The sequence below is a fragment of the Zalophus californianus genome, chromosome 10 (assembly GCF_009762305.2).
Source record: "Zalophus californianus isolate mZalCal1 chromosome 10, mZalCal1.pri.v2, whole genome shotgun sequence".
NCBI classification, from domain to species: domain Eukaryota; kingdom Metazoa; phylum Chordata; class Mammalia; order Carnivora; family Otariidae; genus Zalophus; species Zalophus californianus.
Genome location: NC_045604.1, coordinates 84,387,758 through 84,405,227, shown reverse-complemented (window position 1 = coordinate 84,405,227; position 17,470 = coordinate 84,387,758). Strand labels below are relative to the sequence as shown.

General features: G+C 44.7%; 2 protein-coding genes across 6 annotated transcripts in view; one reads left to right on the top strand and one right to left on the bottom strand.

Moving 5' to 3' along the window:
- KNOP1 (lysine rich nucleolar protein 1) overlaps window positions 1-12,168 on the top strand; it is a 37,310-nt gene extending 25,142 nt beyond the window's left edge. The window contains exons 6-7 of the transcript XR_003522933.1: window positions 2,430-2,476; window positions 12,044-12,168. The gene's annotated coding sequence lies outside the window, so the exon portion shown is untranslated. The remainder of the gene's footprint in view (window positions 1-2,429; window positions 2,477-12,043) is intronic.
- The window catches only part of VPS35L (VPS35 endosomal protein sorting factor like), a 118,444-nt gene continuing 104,089 nt past the window's right edge, over window positions 3,116-17,470 (bottom strand). For 3 of the 5 annotated variants that reach the window (XM_027610275.2, XM_027610277.2, XM_027610279.2), the window contains one exon: window positions 12,986-13,422. In XM_027610275.2, the coding sequence (XP_027466076.1) occupies window positions 13,010-13,422 (413 nt within the window). In that variant the 3' untranslated portion in view covers window positions 12,986-13,009. Of the gene's footprint in view, window positions 6,658-7,183; window positions 7,331-12,985; window positions 13,423-17,470 lie in introns of those variants that run through there. The other 2 variants (XR_003522932.2, XM_027610276.2) reach the window with 2 other exon arrangements.

Sequence of the window (17,470 nt, the reverse complement as noted above, 5' to 3'; positions counted from 1 at the left end):
CTCCCTTCTGGCCTGCAAACATCTCTGCTGAAAAATCACCTGAGTGCCTTACAGGGTTTCCCTTGTATGTAACTGTTTTCCCTTGTGGCTTTTAAAATTCTCTGTTACTACTGTTGGCCATTTTAATTACTATGTGTCTTGGTGTGGACCTCCTTGGGTTGATTTTGATGGGGGCTCTTAGTGCCTCCTGGATCTGGCTTTCTGTTTCCTTCTCCAGATTTGGGAACTTTTCAGCTATTATTTCTTAAGCTTTCTGCCCCCTTTTCTCTTTCTTCTCCTTCTGGGATCCCTATAATGCAGATGTTATTACACTGATAGTGTTGCTGAGTTCCCTAAGTCATTTTCATTTTTCATTATTGTTTTTTTCTCCTTCCTGTCCAGTTTGATTGCTTTCTATTACTCTACCCTCCAGGTCATCGATCCGTTCTTCTGCTTCCTCTAGTCTACTATTTATTCCATCTAGTGTATTATGAATTTCATTTATTGAGTTATCTCTGATTGGTTCTATGTTTTCTATCTCTTTGCCTTACTGAGGTCCTCTACACTTTTCTACAGTCCAATGAGTATCTTTATGACCATTACTTTAAATTCTTTATCTAATGTTAATGTATTACTTATCTCCATTTTGTTTAGCTCCCTTGCTATGATTTTGTCCTGTTCTTTCATTTGTGACATATTCCTTTATCTCCTAATTTTGTCTAACTCTGGTCTGTTTCTATATGTCAGGAAAGTCAGCTACCTCTCCTGTTCTTGAAAGTGGTGGCCTTATGAAGAAGAGGTCCTGTAGTGCCATGGAGTGTCTGGTTTACCAGAACCTAGTGCTTTAGGGGTGTCTACTGTGTGTTTTGTGAGTGTCCTGTTACTGTGGCTGAGCTGCTTTTGCCTTCAGGTGTCTGCAGTGGCTCTTTGCCTGTTGTGGGCAGGGTTTGGTCTCTGTGTTAGTGGGCCAATCTGGGGCCACCTCTGGCTTGAGTTGAGTCAGACCAAGCATTTGCTAGAGATGCAGTAGCACTCAACTACGGGGCACTTTCCTTGTGTTGACCCCTGAGAAGCTTTTGGGCTCTGGCCAAGGGTGCATTGGAGGAAGCAGGTCCATAGAATGCAGGGGTGCATGGTTGTAGCAGGGTTTGTGCAGGTCTGCTGTAGGAGAGGACCTGCAGCCATCTACAACTCCTGCCAAGGCTGCTGGGGTGGAGTGGGCAGATTCACAGAAGCATGGGTATGGGGTGCGCAGTGTCATCAAGCTCGCTGGAAAGTGTGCTCTGCTGGTTCCTACAGATGTCTGTGTATCTTGGCTGGGCACAGGGGAGAGAAATGGCACTCACCACCTCCTTTGTTCTGGAGAGAAGTCTCCCAGGGATCCCTTCCCCTGCAGAACATGCTCTGATTATTAGTAAACCAGTCTCCCTATTGTATATCCCAGGCATTTTTCAAACTGCTACTTCTACATTTTATCTTCGTGGGGCTGTTTCTTGTGTGGCTTACTTAAGGATGGAGTCAGTTTCTTAATGTCTTCTTGGCTCTCCCAGAGCTGAGCCCTCTGATTTTTAAAGTTCCAGGTGTCAAGCTGCACTGATTGTGAGAACTAGCGAAATTATGCTCCTCTGCTTTTCAAAGCTAAATGTTACGGGGATTCGTCTTCCCTGTGTGAGTTCCCCATGCCTGGGGTGCCTGGTGTGAGGGTCTGTTTCTTTACCCCGTCATGCCTGTGGCATCCCTCCCTCATGTGGACAGTCCTGCAGTCATTTTAGCTCCCAACTGGGTCTCTACCTTTCCTACCCTCTTCAATTCGGCCGCTTCTCTACATTTATCTGTGGAGAGTCTGCTCTGTCCTGTTTTACTCTTTTTAATGCAGTTGTAAACAGTATTTTTTAAAAAATTTCTCCTCCTGCTAGTTTATTATTGGCATGTAGAAATGGAACAGATTTCTGTGTATTTTGTATAACTGCAACTTTTATTGAATTCATTTATTATAGTGGTTTTGATTTTTTTCTTTGGTCTTTAGGGTTTTCTATATAGCGGGGTTTCAGGTCCCTTCCCACAGCAGACCTACACAAATCATGTCATCTACAAATAGTGATAGTTTTACTACTTTACCAATTTGGATGCCTTTTCTTTGTCTTACATAATTGTTATGGCTCGGACCTCTGTACTATGTTGAAGAAATCTGGGGGAGCAGACGTTCTTGTCCTGTACCTGATCTTAGAGGAAAAACCTTCAGCTTTTCATTTTTGGGTATGATGTTAGCTGTGGGTTTGGGCTTTTATTATGGTGAGGTATGTTCCCTCTATACTTGTTATACTGTGTTAAGAGTTGTTATCATGAATAGGTGTTGAATTTTGTCAAATTTTTTTTTCTGCATCTAATGAGATCATGATTTTTAATCCTTCATTTTGTTAATGTAGTGTATCACATTGATTGATTTGCAGATACTGAACTATCCTTGCATCCCTGGAATAAATCCCATTTGATCTTGGTGAGTAATCCTTTCAATGTTTTGTTGAATTTGGCTTGCTAATATTTTGTTGAGAATTTTTGCATTGGTGTTCATCAGGGATATTACTGGCTTATAATTAGCATTTTTCCCCCTGTAGTATGTATCTTTATTTGGTTTTGGTATCAGAGTAATGCTGGCCTCATGGAAGAATTTGGAAGCATTTGTTCCTCTTCAATTTTTTGCAGTAATTGAAAAGGACAGGTATTAACTCTTTAAAGGTTTGGCTTTAGCTGTGAAGCTATCAGGTCCTGGACTTTTTTGTTGGGAGTTCTTTGATTACTCATTCAATCTCATTACTAGTAACCATTCTGTCCAGATTTTCTATTCTCGATTCAGTTTTGGAAGATTGCATGTTCCTAGTAATTTGTCCATTTCTTCTAGATTGTCCAGTTTGTTGGCATATAATTTTTTGTAGTAGTCTCTTATAATTCTTTGTATTTCTGTAGTGTCAACTGTAACTTCTCTTTCATGTCTGATTTTATATATTTGAGTCCTCTTTTTCTCTCGAGTGTGGCTAAAGGTTTATCAGTTTTATCTTTTCAAGAACCAGCTCTTAGTCTTGGTCTTTTGTTATTGTTGTTTTGTTTTTGGTCTCTATTTCATTTACTTCCACTCTGATCTTCATTATTTCATTCCTTCTACTAACTTTGGGTTTGTTTGTTCTTTTTCTAGTTCCTTTAGTTGTAAGGTTAGATTGTGTTATTTTTCTTGTTTCTTGAGGTAGATCTGTATCGCTATAAATTTCTATCTTAGAACTGTTTTTTCTGTGTTCCAAAGATTTTGGAACATTGTATTTCCATTATTATTTGTGTCAAGGTATTTTTTAATTTCCTTTTTGGTTTCTTCATTGACCCATTGGTTGTTCAGTACCATGTTGTTCAGTGTCTATGTGTTTGTGGTTTTTCGAATTTTTTTCTTTTGATTGCTAGATCTTGTGGTCTGAAGTGAGTCTTCATATGGATGTCTTTTTTTTTTTTAATCATTCAGTTACTCTATGTCTTTTGATTGGAGCATTTAGTCTGTTTACATTTAAAGTAATTATTGATAAATACATTTGCCCTTGAATAAGGTGGTGGTTAGGGATACTGACTATATCCATGCAGTTGAAAATCCACATAAAACTTGTGAGTGCCCCAAAATTTAACTATTAATAGCCTTCTGTTGACCAGGAGCCTTGCTTGGTAACATAAATAGTTGATTAACACATATTTTGTATGTTAGATGTACTAGTATTCTTAAAGTAAGAAAATCATAAGAAATACATTTTTTTATAAAAAAAAATCCATGTACAGTTCAACCCTATGCTGTTCAGGGGTCAGCTGTACTTCCATTTTATTTGCTTTCTGGTTGTTTCTGTTCTTTTCTCCTGCTTTCGTTTGATGACTTTTAGTTTTATGCTTAGATTCCTTCACATTTTGTGTCTATTACAGGTTTTAGGCTACCATGAGGTTCATATATAACAATGTATTTAGCAGTCTATTTTAATGGTCACTTCAGTTTGAACATATTCTAAAAGCACTACATTTTTACTGCCCTCCCACATTTTATGTATTTGGTGTCATACTTTACATCTTTTTATTTTGTGTACCCATTAACTAATTATGGTAGATAAAATTGATACTACTTTTGTCTTTTAACCTTCGTACTATTATAAATAATTGATCTACTACCTTTACTGTATGTTTTTACCAGTGAAATTTTTTCTTTCATAATTTTCTTCTAGTTATGTCCTTTTACACTTAAAGAAGTCCCCTTAACATTTCTTGTAAGGCTGGGTTAGTGGTGATGAACTCTAACTTTTGTTTGGGAAACTTATTTCTCCTGCAATTCTGAATGATAATCTTGACGGGTATTCTTGGCTGTAGGTTTTTTCTTTTCAGCACTTGGAATAGATCACACCATTCCTTTCTGGCACACAGTTTTTGCTGAAAAAGCAGTTGATAGCCTCGTGGGGGTTTCCTTTGTATGTTATTAGTTGCTTTTCTCCTGTTGCTTTTAAGGTTTTCATTAATTATTGACATTGTAACTACAGTTGACCCCTAACAATGCAGGGGTTAGGGGCACCAATCCCCTGTGCAGTTGAAAATCCACATATAACTCTTGACTCCCCCCAAGTTTACTAATAGCCTACTGTTGACCAGAAGCCTTAAACAGCTGATGGACACACATTTTCTGTTATATACTGTATTTTTAAAGCTAGAGAAAAAATTAAATCAGAAGAGAGAATATAGTTCTGTACTGCATAGAAAAAATATCTACATGTAAGTGGACTTGTGTTGTTAAAAGAGCCAACTGTATCATGTGTCTTGGTATGGACCTCTTTGGATTCATCTTGTTTGGGGCTTTCTGTTCTTCCTGGTGCTAGATGTCCATTTTCTTCTCTAGGTTATAGAAGTTATCAGTTATTATATGGTAAGTTTTGTGTCCATTTTTTCTTCTCTCCTGGGATGTTTGTAATGCAAATGTTCAGCTTGATTTCTAATACCTTGTGTTCCAGATTGCTGATTCATTTTTCTGCACCTTCTATGATATTGATACACTAGAGGGTATTTTTCATTTGTTATTGTATTCAGCTCAATCTTTTTTATATTTTCTATCTCTTTATTAAAGTTCTCACTGAATTCAAGTCCAGCTAGCATCTTTATGGCTGATACTTTGAACTCTTTTATCAGGAAGGGCATCTCTGGTTCATTTTTGAGGTTTTGTTTTGGTTCTTTTGTTTGGAACTTACTCCATTTTGTCTACTCTGTATTTAGTAGGTCAGCTACATCTGGTCTTTAAGGTAGTGGCCTTCTGTAGGAGGCATCCTGTGGGGGCCAATAGTGCTGTCTCCCCTGGCCACCAGAACCAGGTACTCCAGGCACGTCCCCTGTATGGGCTGTGTACGCACTGGTGGGTAGCAGTGAGATTTGGCCACAATTGCTCTGAGCATTGTGGTAGGCGCAAGCTGTGCCTGTTGGGAAGGTGAGTCCAAAGATTAATGCCTGGTCAGTGCCAGTGGTGCTAGCAAAGTAGAAAGTGACCTGCAAACTCTTCCATTCCCAGAGAAAATTCCTACAGATTGTTGCCCCTCCCAGCACATGCCCTAAAATTAGTAAATGTCCTTCATGTGTAACCCAGTACTTTTCAAACTGCTACCTCGGGTCTCAGAGTGATTAAGAGTAGACCCTCAGTTTTCTATAGCCTTTGGCTCTCCCAGAGTTAAGCCCCACAGATTTCCACAGCTCAACATTATGGGAGCTCATCTTCCTGGTGCTGCAGACCCCACCCTATGAGAGGCTTGACTCTTGCCACTTATGAGTGATATCCCTCCCACTTTATGAGTCACTGTGCCCAGGATGTGGTTCTTGACCTTATCTCTGCCCCTCCTACCCTTCTCAGTGTAGCTTTTTGTCTTTAGCTGTGTTAAGAGCTGTTCTGCTAAGTCTTTGGAACTGAGTGAGTTGCATGTTGTGTAGCTGCATCATTAGTGTGTCCGTGGGAAAGGTGAGTTCACAACCTTACTGTGCCATCCTCCCAGGAGTTCCAGTGGGTGCAGTGGGGGTGCCTGCTGGTGGTGCTCATGCATGCCCTGCTGTGCCCACGTATGCGTGAGCTGCTGCACTCGCATCTTCTGTGTTGCCACTGAGAGCTAGGTATAAACCAGTATATTCTGAAGTCCTATCCAGAGCTGCCTTTTGATAGAAAAGTTAATTGCATCATCTACCTTTTATCAATCTTCTGTGGTGGTTTAGGCAACTTTCAATTCCAGACTTGAGGCCCTCAAATTAGGTAACAGTGGCTCTTTAAAACTAGACCCCTTTTCAGGGTTTTTCTAGTTAAAAAACACACGTGACAGATGTTACTTGTGTTCTTCTGTTTCTCAATAAAGGTTGATCTGAAGGCCACTTGCGCAAAGACACTGCTATTCTTGTGAACAAGATTGGATTTTAATGCTCTGAACAATTCCTACTTCTTCACTGTCACAATAATCTGGGTAGAGGCCAAAGCTGAAACCACTTGTATATGTAAAAATAAAAAAAGCAAAGCAGGTCTTTCTGGACTTGACTTCACAGCCCTAGTCAGGTCCTTGTTTGCAGAGGGAGCCTGAGGGCCAGTTCAGTCAGATGACCCATATCTGGTTGTTTGCTTCGCTTTTTGATGTATTCCAGAGTTTTCACCTAGGAGGAAAAAGAACAATCAGTATTCTTTCTGGTTCACCAGTGCGCCAACAAATCAACCATATTGTGAGTTTATGCTTTCTTACAGCTAAAGTCTTTTGAAGGATAGAGGAGGAGAACCAACCAACCAAGTCTTTTAAAGTATGGGGCGCCTGGGTGGCTCAGTCAGTTAAGGGTCTGCCTTCAACTCAGTCATGATCTCAGGGTCCTGGGATTGAGCCCCCCAGCCGGAGGCCTGCTTTTCCCTCTCCCTCTGCTGCTTCCCCTGCTTGTGCTTTCCCTCACCATCTCTCTCAAATAAATAAAATCTTAAAGAGCGAAGTCTTTAAGTACAACTTCTTAGATTATAATTTGCTTCTAAAATCAGATTTTGGTGTGACCAGGAATAGCTCACATTTTTATAGATGTGTATTTTATTCAGAGAGAATAAAAGGAAGGGGAGACCGGGGTTTGTTGAGGCCAGTTGTGCTCTGGCCGGTGGCTCCATGTGGTTTACCAGGACCCACATGCCTTCCCAGTGCCTCACCATGGTCCTGGTATCTGCACAGCCGTGTCTCTGTGCCAAGTGCCACAGGTTGACAGAGAGCTGGTTGAGTCTATTGTTGCGCAGGTCTCCATGTGCCAAGATACTATTAAAGAAGGAAAGGCCCAGGGAGCTTTGGCGCTTCAAAGCCTGAAACAGGAGAGAGAGATTACCATCTGGACATGGGGCCCAGGTTGGACCCAGTGTTGATGCCAGCTCTACCATGCATCTTCCGTAGGGCAAGCTGCTTAACCTCCCAAGTCCCGCCTTCAGCTGTAGGAGAGTAAGGTAGTGCCAGCTCCTCGGCTAAGTGAAGATTGAATGAGATGAAGCATATGAAGCCTTCATTCTGTGCCTCCCACATGGGCATTACTCATGAAATGGAAGCAGAAGCAAGTGATACTTTCATGAGACTCCACACACAGCAGGGTAAAGGAATGAAGTGATAGGCCTTCTTCCAAGTACAAACAAAAACTGAAAGGCTACAATAAAATGTCTTTCAGATGTATCCTGAGCCATCCAAAGGTATGGTCACTGTCTAGGGCAGAAATAAAGACCAACTGACAGCTCCCCATAAACAGCCCAGGCCCAGCTTTCTTAAGACCTATTCTACAATACCAAATCTTGCCTCTGATTAGAGGTACCTAAACAAGCGAAGTCTAACCAAAATGTCAGGGTAGACCAAGCCTGAATTCAACAACAGGCCTTGGAGAAAGGATACAAGTTCTGAAAGCTAAACAGAGGCATGTGGGAAGGCCCAGTGAACAGGTGGGCCTAACCAGCCAGCCAGGTTCTGTCACGGTCCATGGGGACCCTGGACAGCTGTTGACCTGGGCCCTTGCCTCACAATGCAGAACATCAGTGAGTCCAGCAAAGCAGATGAGAAAGGAGCCCTTAAAGTGGGCCAGGTATTCTCCGTGCTTTATACAGCTCATCTCATTTAATCTACACAGCACATCTTCGTGGGAAGCACATTTCTGACCAGCTAGGCACATGTAGGTACATGTTTTGCACTGTCTCCCAAGGATCCCAACCCCTGGTTATTCAAGCACTGTACTGGGTGCTAGGGTGAAGGGACTTTGTAGATGTAATTAGAGTTATGGACCTTGGAGAATCCTGGATTATCTGGGTGGGCCCAATCTAATCCCTTGAGCCCTAAGAGGCAGAGAAATTTCTGAGAGACCAGTAGCAGAAGAGGCAGAAGGGGTGAGTTCACAGAGATTTGAAGCATGAGGATGCTACCTATCATTGATGGCTTTCAAATGGAAGAAGGGGGCCAAAAGCCAAGAAATGCAGACAACTTCTAGAAGCTGAGAACACCTCTAGCCAAGAGCCAGCAAGGAAACGGACCTTAGTCCTACAACTGCATGGAACTCAAGTCTGCCAGCACCCTAAAGAAGCCAGTCAGTCAACACCTTGATTTTCACTGTCAACTCACCAAAATGATAATATAAGTGAGTGTTTTAAGCTGTTGAGTTTGTGGCAGTTTTTTTTAAGGCTGCAAGAGAAATCCAATCCACTCCCATTTTGCAGAGACCCTCAAAGCTCAGAAATCTTTGGGGAACTTGCTCATGGACCACAGGTCTTAAGTACAAAGCAGGGATTTGGGCTCCAGTGGTCTGACTCCAAAGCCTGTGCCCACACCCTTCCATGTTCCACTCCAGCTGATGGAATATTCCCATAGACCCAGTGTTAGCATCACATTAGGAATCCAAATTCTGAAGAGGCTAAGAGTTGCTTTTCTCAACTACTCAAGGTGGACAAAACCAACCTAGTAACCATTGATGTGTCCATCCATCATTCTACAAATATTCGTGGGAGCCAGATCCTCTTCTAACTCCTGAGCCAACTTAATCCTTCCTGCCATCCTCTGCCATGTGAGAATTTACAGTCTCTTGGTGGAGGGGAAAAAAAAACTATCAAGGTGCAGCTTCAAGCACAGTTGGGCAAGGGTGGCTGAGCAGCAATGAAGAGACCTCCATTGCAGGGCCAGTCAAGCCTGCCTTGGCAACGGCCCGGACCTACGACAGTCACAGAAGCAGCTGAGCTGACTGAACGTTACCGTCAAGGAGTGGGGTCATGCCGTGCACTGCCCAAGCCTGCAGGCCCTGGGAGAAAAGCGGCAAGTACCGGGCACAGACTCATTAAGTGGCAGCTGACTGCCTGCTTGGGATCCTCTCTCTAATCAAGACAATGCAGTTCTTCTACCCCAACCAGGAACCTGGGCAGAGATCACCATTCCGTGGGTTCCAGCCCAACCTGCTGCCTGCCTTTCAAACCAGCCCTTGTCTGATGGCTGGGACAACAGGAGGGTGCGTATCTTCAGGACAAAGCTAAAACAAATTCTATTTAAAATACAACTAAAAGAGTCTCCCCGGAGAGAGGTCCTTTAACTACATTTCACTGAAGTGAGAGAGATTTTTTTAAAAGACAAGGGAGACAATATCTAACAACTAGCTATTTCTCTATTCTGTATCTTCTCAGTAAGCATTTTATCTTAAAAAGCCCAATCCACATGTTTCAAATGCACAGCCCATTAAAAGTGAAATCATGAGAGACAGATCTGAGGGATGAGAAGTCATGCCAACCTACATGCAAAGACCCAAAAACCACGAACACATTATGAGAGAACCAAATCAGGGCCTTGAAGCCCCCCTCCTCTTCTCCAGAGGTTTTTAAATAGAAAATAGCTTCTTTTCATTGTTTTCCTATGAGAATTGTCATTTCCAGGAAGCTCCACGGGTCTGGCATGATTCCCAGCTTCACCACACCCAAACAAACAACTTCACGAAGTTCATGAGTAAACTGGCGAGTCCCTTCATGTAGATTCAGAGAAAATTTTGGAAGCAGGGCTGCTCCCAGCATCGAGATGACCTACTCAGGCCTGGCATCGGCACTGGGGGTCTTCAAAAAGCAGGAAGCTTTGCTCTCCACCCGGTAGAGAACTCTGACCCATTTCCCAGGTCCCAGACTCCCAGGGCCCCTGCCATGACGTGCTTGCCTACGCTGAATTTCGCACTGCATTGTTAAAATGAAGGATGGTACGTTCCATTTTAGTTCGGTAAATGTGCATATATGGAAGGACATTTTCACTAAATGTCCCTGGTATTATGTGAGTTGAAATGTTCTTTGGAAGAATTCCAACTTTGCTATTTTTTCAGAATCCTGTTTCAGAGTCAATGCAATCAGTGCCCCCTCCCCCAAGAGAAAAAGAGACATAAACATTAAATACAACCACAGCACTATCCCCCCCCCCAACTGCAAAAATGTGTTCCAAGACCCCCAGTAAATGCCTGAAACCACGGACAGTACTGAACCTGGTATGTACTGTTTTTTCCTATACATACATACCTCTGATAGTTTATAAATTAGGCACAGTAAGAAATTAACAATAGAATTATATACTATAATAAAAGTTATTATAAAATCTGGTCTCTCAAACTACCGTACTGTACTCACCCTTATGATGATGTAAAGGGATAAACTCCATGAGATGAGGTGATGACACAGGCATCGTGACATCATGTTAGGCTGCTACTGACCTGATTAGATGTCAGGAGCGGGGAGAATCTGCTTCTGGACCGTAGTTGGCCCCAGGTAACTGAAACTCCATGGCGGCGGGGGGCGGGGGGTAGTGGTAATGGGACACAACTACTACATACAGTTCTTGGCTTTATTTTTGTGAGCTTGGGGGTTGTGCTAGGCTGTGGTCATTTACGCTGTCAGTGGTCACATCTGATTAAACCCAGCCTGTTGCATCAGGGTGAAGAAATGTATTTTCAAGCCATGTGGCAAATTTTTTTGGGTGTATCTGTTAAACACAGTACTGCTCTAAGAGGTCCCTGGGCTAGAAGTTGGAGCCAGAACCCATGGTTTTAAAAATCAGGAAAAGGCGCCTAAGAAGAATTTTTCATGGCAGAGGCGCTCAAGATAAAGGACCCCATTTCTCCTGTAGGGTAGGAAGAGCTCTCCCCTGAAAACTACCAATACACAGAGACAAAGAAGAGCTGGGTCTTTAGCCCTAAAAGTTTGCCCGTGTTTGAAAAAGGCCTTTTCAGTTGGGGGAGAATTGTCTCTTCTGATACTCACTGGTTTGATAAACCAGTCTCCCTGAAGAAATCGGGGTTCTGATTCTGCCCTGTCCCGACAGGGAAGCGCCCTCCATGTGTTAACTTTCCCAGCCCTGCATCCAGAAGGGTCCCCAGGTCGGTGGGACACACCAACACATGCTCCCTCCCTAGAGAGGGTGCTGTGATGCACGTGGGACCTACTGCTAACCCTAAGGCTGGCCCTAGAACTTGGCAGGGGGCACTGGAGGATGGAGTCCAGAGAAAAATCCCACTCTCTCCAGCACCTGCTTGAATATCCTGGGGATAATGGGAACCCAGAACACATATGTGTATCATACACGTGTACGTCCATACGTAGCTATATAATATTCTTGTGGTTTTCTGGTGGGGAAGGGGGTAAGGACAATGGTGGTATTTCATATAGCCCCGGAAATGAGTATGAATTAAACCTAAAATTCAGTTTGAACTTATTTTGTCTTCAAAGGGTTTGACGGGGTGGGGATAAAGGAGCAAAACCTAGGAACGGGAGAATCCAGGGAAGGGAAGGGAAGGTAGGGGAAGGCTGGGAAGCTACTGGGAAATAGGCAGTCCGAAATCTGCCTTAGCTTTGGCAAAGGGAATTGAGGAGCAGGGTGGCGGGAGAGTACAGGGCCTGCCAGGATGAAATTAGGAATGACACGTGGAGGTGGAAACAGATTCAGGCACCAGCCGACCCATGGAAAGAACACAGAGAAAGGTCAAGCACCAGCTTTGACTCCTAAGGCACTGCCCCCCTCTGCCCCCCTTCCCACAGGCCCCGACTACACAACAGGAATCAGCCTGAACACACTCCCAGAGATGAGCCTAGGTCTGAACAAGCCTGAGACGGGGCCTCTGGGAGCCATCTGTCACCTACATGTTAGGACTGAAGCTGCAAAGGAAGCGGTGGTTGGCATAACTGGAGAAGGGAACAGGTAGGTATGTAGACTGTACTAAATGGAAATTAAATTTAACTATCATCTAACTATATGGAGACTATGGAAAAACTGCTCTGAAAACATAAAAGATGCAGCATCTGACATATCCATGTAATTTGTGGTTAAGAACAAAGGTTCCAGAAGACTGCCTCGACCACACTGCGTAGCTACCACTCTAGGGCTGTCTCCCTGTCCGTACAGTGTAAAGGAACAGCTGTCCCACCTCACTGGTCTGTCGTGAGAATTCAGTGAAATGATAAATGCAGAGTCCTCAACGCTACACTCACATAACAGAGGCTGGATAGGGTGCCTGGGTGGCTCGGTTGGTTAAGCATCTGCCTTCGGCTCAGGTCATGATCCCGGGGTCCTGGGATCGAGCCCCGCATTGGGCTCCCTACTCAACGAGGAGCCTGCTTCTCCCTCTGCCTCTCTGTGTCTCATGAATAAATAAATAAAATCTTTAAAAAAAACAAAGGCTGGAGAAACAACCTCCACTGTGGTGGGACAGGAACCACATGCCACTTCTTACAAGGTAAGTGAAAGGCCTTGGTCGAGGAAGGCAATGCAGTGGCTCAAAGTTCAGCCTTGGGGATCAAGGTGATGACCCCGTTCTATCACCAGAGGAAACCCAGGGCTGTGGAGAAACCTCTCTGAGCCTCAGTTTCCTTTACTGTCCAATGAGAATAAACAGAGCACTTGCACCTCAGGCTGGTCATGGGCATGAAAAAAACCTATGATGTGCAAAATACAGGCAATTTATTCAGCATGTATGGATCAAGCACCTGCTGTATGCGGGCCTCTTTTCAAGGTGGAGGGATGCTGTGGTGAGTGACACACAGGCCCCAGAGACAGGGAGGTCTCCAAGACTCATGTCGCAAGGTCCCAGCCCCCCAGGGAGCTGATATTCTGGTAGGAGAGGCAAGCAACTGAAAAACAGAGCATTTAGTACAGGAGCAAAAGCCCTGGATGGAGCACTCAGTTATCGGTCTGCACAGAAACACATTACTCACATGACCGAGTTTCCTTTCCAGAATGGACCAATGTCCAACCACCCTGGAAACCCGTGCATTCAGATGGAGCAGGCAGAGGGCACCTACCTCATCCTTGGCCAAGGTTTTCAGGTGCTCCAGGATCTGAGCCATCACCGTCTCACAGAGCTTGTTGTTTTCTGCCAGAAACTTGGAGTCTCCCCCATACAGGCTGTCGTTGGAGTCAACTGATGGAACAGACCAGAGCAGTGAGCAAAGCGTGGTCTAGCCATACAAAGGAACATTATGCAATCATAAAAAGGAATGAAATTCTGATACGTGTTGAAACGTGGATGAATCTTGAAAGCTTTATGTAAGTGAAATATGCCGGACATAAAAGGACAAATACTGCATGATTCCTCTTCCACAGGACACTGGAACAGGCAGATTTGTAGAAGGACGCAGAGTGGAGGACACCACAGGCAGGGGCAGGGGGGCGGGGGTATAGGAAGTCACTGTCTATTGGGTACAGAGTTTGTTGGAATGATTAAAAAATCTTGGGTAGGGGTGATGGCTGCTCAACACTGAATATACCTGATGAAAGCTGAATTCTGCACTTAAAAAGTTAAAGTGGTAAACTTTATTTTATCACTATGTAGGTTATGAATTTTTAAAAAATGTAAAAAAAGCCTTAGTACAAAAAGTCCTTATCTTTGACTTGGGGAAGCCATTCCAAGGTATTTATTTTTAAGAAAATAATCCAACAGGGGCGACTGGGTGGCTCAGCTGGTTAAGCGACTGCCTTCGGCTCAGGTCATGATCCTGGAGTCCCAGGATCGAGTCCCACATCGGGCTCCCTGCTCAGCAGGGAGTCTGCTTCTCCCTCTGACCCTCCTCCCTCTCGTGCTCTCTATCTCTAATTCTATCTCTCTCAAATAAATAAATAAAATCTTTAAAAAAAAAAGCCAATTCTTTTAATTAAAAAAATTAAATTTCATGATTTCCTGTCGTCTTGAACCTTCCAGAGAATGGGATGGGAATAAGCACACAGTAATTAATTAATTTCAGATATGCCTTCTGTACATTTCTAGTTGCTATTTCAAGAATAACAACTCTCCTTACTGCTTTTTATTTTGAAAACTGGCAAGGCTGCCGAAAAGTCGGGAAAACAGTACACTGAATACATACCTGTGCTCTCCACGACACACACATACAGACACACAGACACATAACGGAGTTCTGTGGCTGAACCAGTCATAAGCAGATTGCAGACACGTTGCCTAAAAATAAGAACTGCTCCCCAGCAGTCTCCTTGCTCCCCAGCCTCTCTGTGTAAAGGCGATCTCTAATCCACTTCTGAACTGCCTGTGTATGGAGCTGCGTCTCAACTGCTATCCACCAGTCAGAGGAGGACAGCTATTCTCTTAAAAGAATGTAAAAGACTGGGATTCTGGTAAAGGAATGTGATTCAGCCATTCACCACCACCTGAGTTTGCAGGGCGGCAGGAAGGAATTTCTCAAGTCTACTGCTGAGGACCAGAATAGTTCCTGGCATAAATTCTCAGGCTTACTCCGGGTTGGAATCTACTCTCTTTCTGATGAGCTCAGCACTGGAAAAGAGAGAAGGTCTAAGACCGCCCATGGCCAACACACCCCAGGGTTCCTCCCCAGAGGGGCCAGGGGTGTGTTCAGAGCAGGCTGCTCACTTGTGCGCGCGCGCGCACACACACACACACACACACACACACACACACACACACACACACACACACACACACACTCTCTCTCTCTCTCTCTCTCTCTCTCTCTCTCTCTCTCTCTCTCTCTCTCTCTCTCTCTCTCTCTGCCCCTCCTGGATGAGGGCCTGCTCTGCACCAGGTTCCAGGCTAGGAGCTGGGGACCCAGTGGGGGGCAAGGCTGATTCAGTCCCTGCCTCACAGATGCTCACAGACTGTGAGGAGATGCAGACCAGCAAAGAGGCAATCACAACAGCATGTACTGATTGTTAGAAGCGGGCAGTGCAAAGGGTTATGAGCTCCTAAAATCTAGGCCTGGGATGGAACTCTGGAATTAGCAAGATCAGGCTAAGCTCTACAGGTTAAATTCACTAGATGAAGTGCTAAAGGGGGAACGGGGGCGGGATGAGTTTTCCATGCTAACACTTGGTGGTGACAGAGGGAGGAAAGGAGAAACTTGAGAATTAGAAGGAAGTTGGTCAGACCAGTGTGTGCAGTGGCCCTGCGAATCCAGGCGCAGCTCGTATGAGGGAGATAAATGACATCCCTGGCAAGCGGACACTAAGAATAGCCCACAGTCCCTGCATCTGTCTGGCCCGAGGATCATGACCCTCAACACCTCAAGGGCCTGGCAGGTGGCGTGGAGCAGCCAAGGGGCTACAATGGCTCCATGGAGGCATCCTGGGTTTGTGGTCTTCCAGCCAGATCGACGCTATCTGCATATGAAGTAAACATTCAGTACTCCGCCATCCTCCCCTTCCATGTGGAACACGCCCACTCTCTCACAGGCTTGGGTGAAAGCGCTGGGGTTCTTGCTCCAGGTGATTTCACAATACCATCTTATTAACAGAAAAAGAAAGCAGCAAAGGCATCCTTTGGAAATGCAAAAAAGTTGTGACCCTAGTTCTTCAGAAGTTCTAACCTGTGTCAACACTACAAGGCTGCCTAGAATAAGGGATGGGAAAGCAAAGCCTCCTTTGGGCCCCCTGGGCCTCTCTCCTACCAAGACGATTGTCAGGTCACAATTACGCTTCCAGAGTAAACACAGCTGGGCCAAGAAAAAAGGGAAAAAACCCCACCCATCCTTCCGCTTTCTCCTCTAAAAGCTATAAGTCTAAAAGGCTCCTGCCTATCAAACCTAGCCACGCTCCCTTTGCTAGCTAGCACTCCGGCCCCCCAGTCTGCCGTGGCTGTGGTAAGCTTAGAGGGTTAAACGAATCTGCTCCAGAAGAGGGAGGAGAGGGCTTGCCCCTCTCACAGGGCCTGAGGTTTGCAGACCCACTTCCACGTCAGTGCCTGGTCCTCAGAAGTCTCTAGAGTTGCAAGCCCTCAGTGTGCACTTGGCAAAAAAGAGGAAATAAAAATGCCAACAAATAAAGGAAAAGGTGCTCAATCTCATTAGTCATCAGAGAAATGCAGATTACACTTATCAGAAGAGCCAAAATGAAAAAGACTGACCGCAGGGAAGGAACAAAGGGAACCCTCATTCATGCCTGGTGGGGTTGTCAATGGGTACAACTGTTTTGGAAGACCGTGAGACAGTGTCTACCAAAGCTGAACATAAGCAAGTTCCATGAGCCAGCGACTCCACCTGTAGGCACAGAGCCAACAGAAATGTACACCAAGAACATGTCCAAGAATGTTCACGGCCAGAACCAGAACCACTGGAAACATGCACATGATTCATCCGTCAGGGAATGAATGAATTCTGGTACGGTCACGCCATGGAATATGACACGGCAGTGCAAAAGGAGGAATTCGGCTACGCACAACACAGACAGAGCTCACACACGGAATACTGAGTAAAAGAAGCTAGACACCAAAGTATGCATGCTAAATGACTTCATTCACATAAAAGTGAGAACTGTATAAACTAACGTGTGATGATGCTACAAGTCGAGAGAGTGGTGAACCATGCAGAGGAAGTGGTGGTGCTAACTGGAAGGGGGGCACGACCTGGGGGGAGGGTTACCTGGGTGTGCTCACTGTGTGATGAGTCACTGAGCTTTACAGCGGATAGTATGTACGTAGCGTGTTACACTTTAATTTAAACACTGTTCTTTTGTAATTGAGGAGGGAGCATGATACACGCCCCACAGTTCTGGGGCGTAAATTCCACTCCTGTTACTAACTGGCTATCGGACCTTGAGTAAACCTCAGGGTCTGAGTGTCCCCTTACTGGAATGGAAAGTGGGGGCACCCACGCTTGTCTTACACTCTGCAGTGCTATAAGGAGTACAGGAGGAAGATCCGCGGAGTCTGGTGTGCTACCTGGCATGCAGTAGGAGCTCAAGTCGTGGGAGCTGTCATCCTTGACATCAACCAGCCTCCCTAAGTTACATCTTAACGATTAGCCCCCAAATCCCAGCTAGAGGAAGCCTCTGAGAGTCATAGGGGAAGGCCCTCCTGCGAATTTGCTTCCTGAAATTTCCAAGTGTATAGAGACAGTTGCTTAAACCCTCAAGTATGTCATTACTGGCCAAAGCACTTTTAACAATAGGGCCATGTTCTGGGAAACCAGTCACTGGAACTGAGGGTTTGATAAGCGAGTAGATGCTTG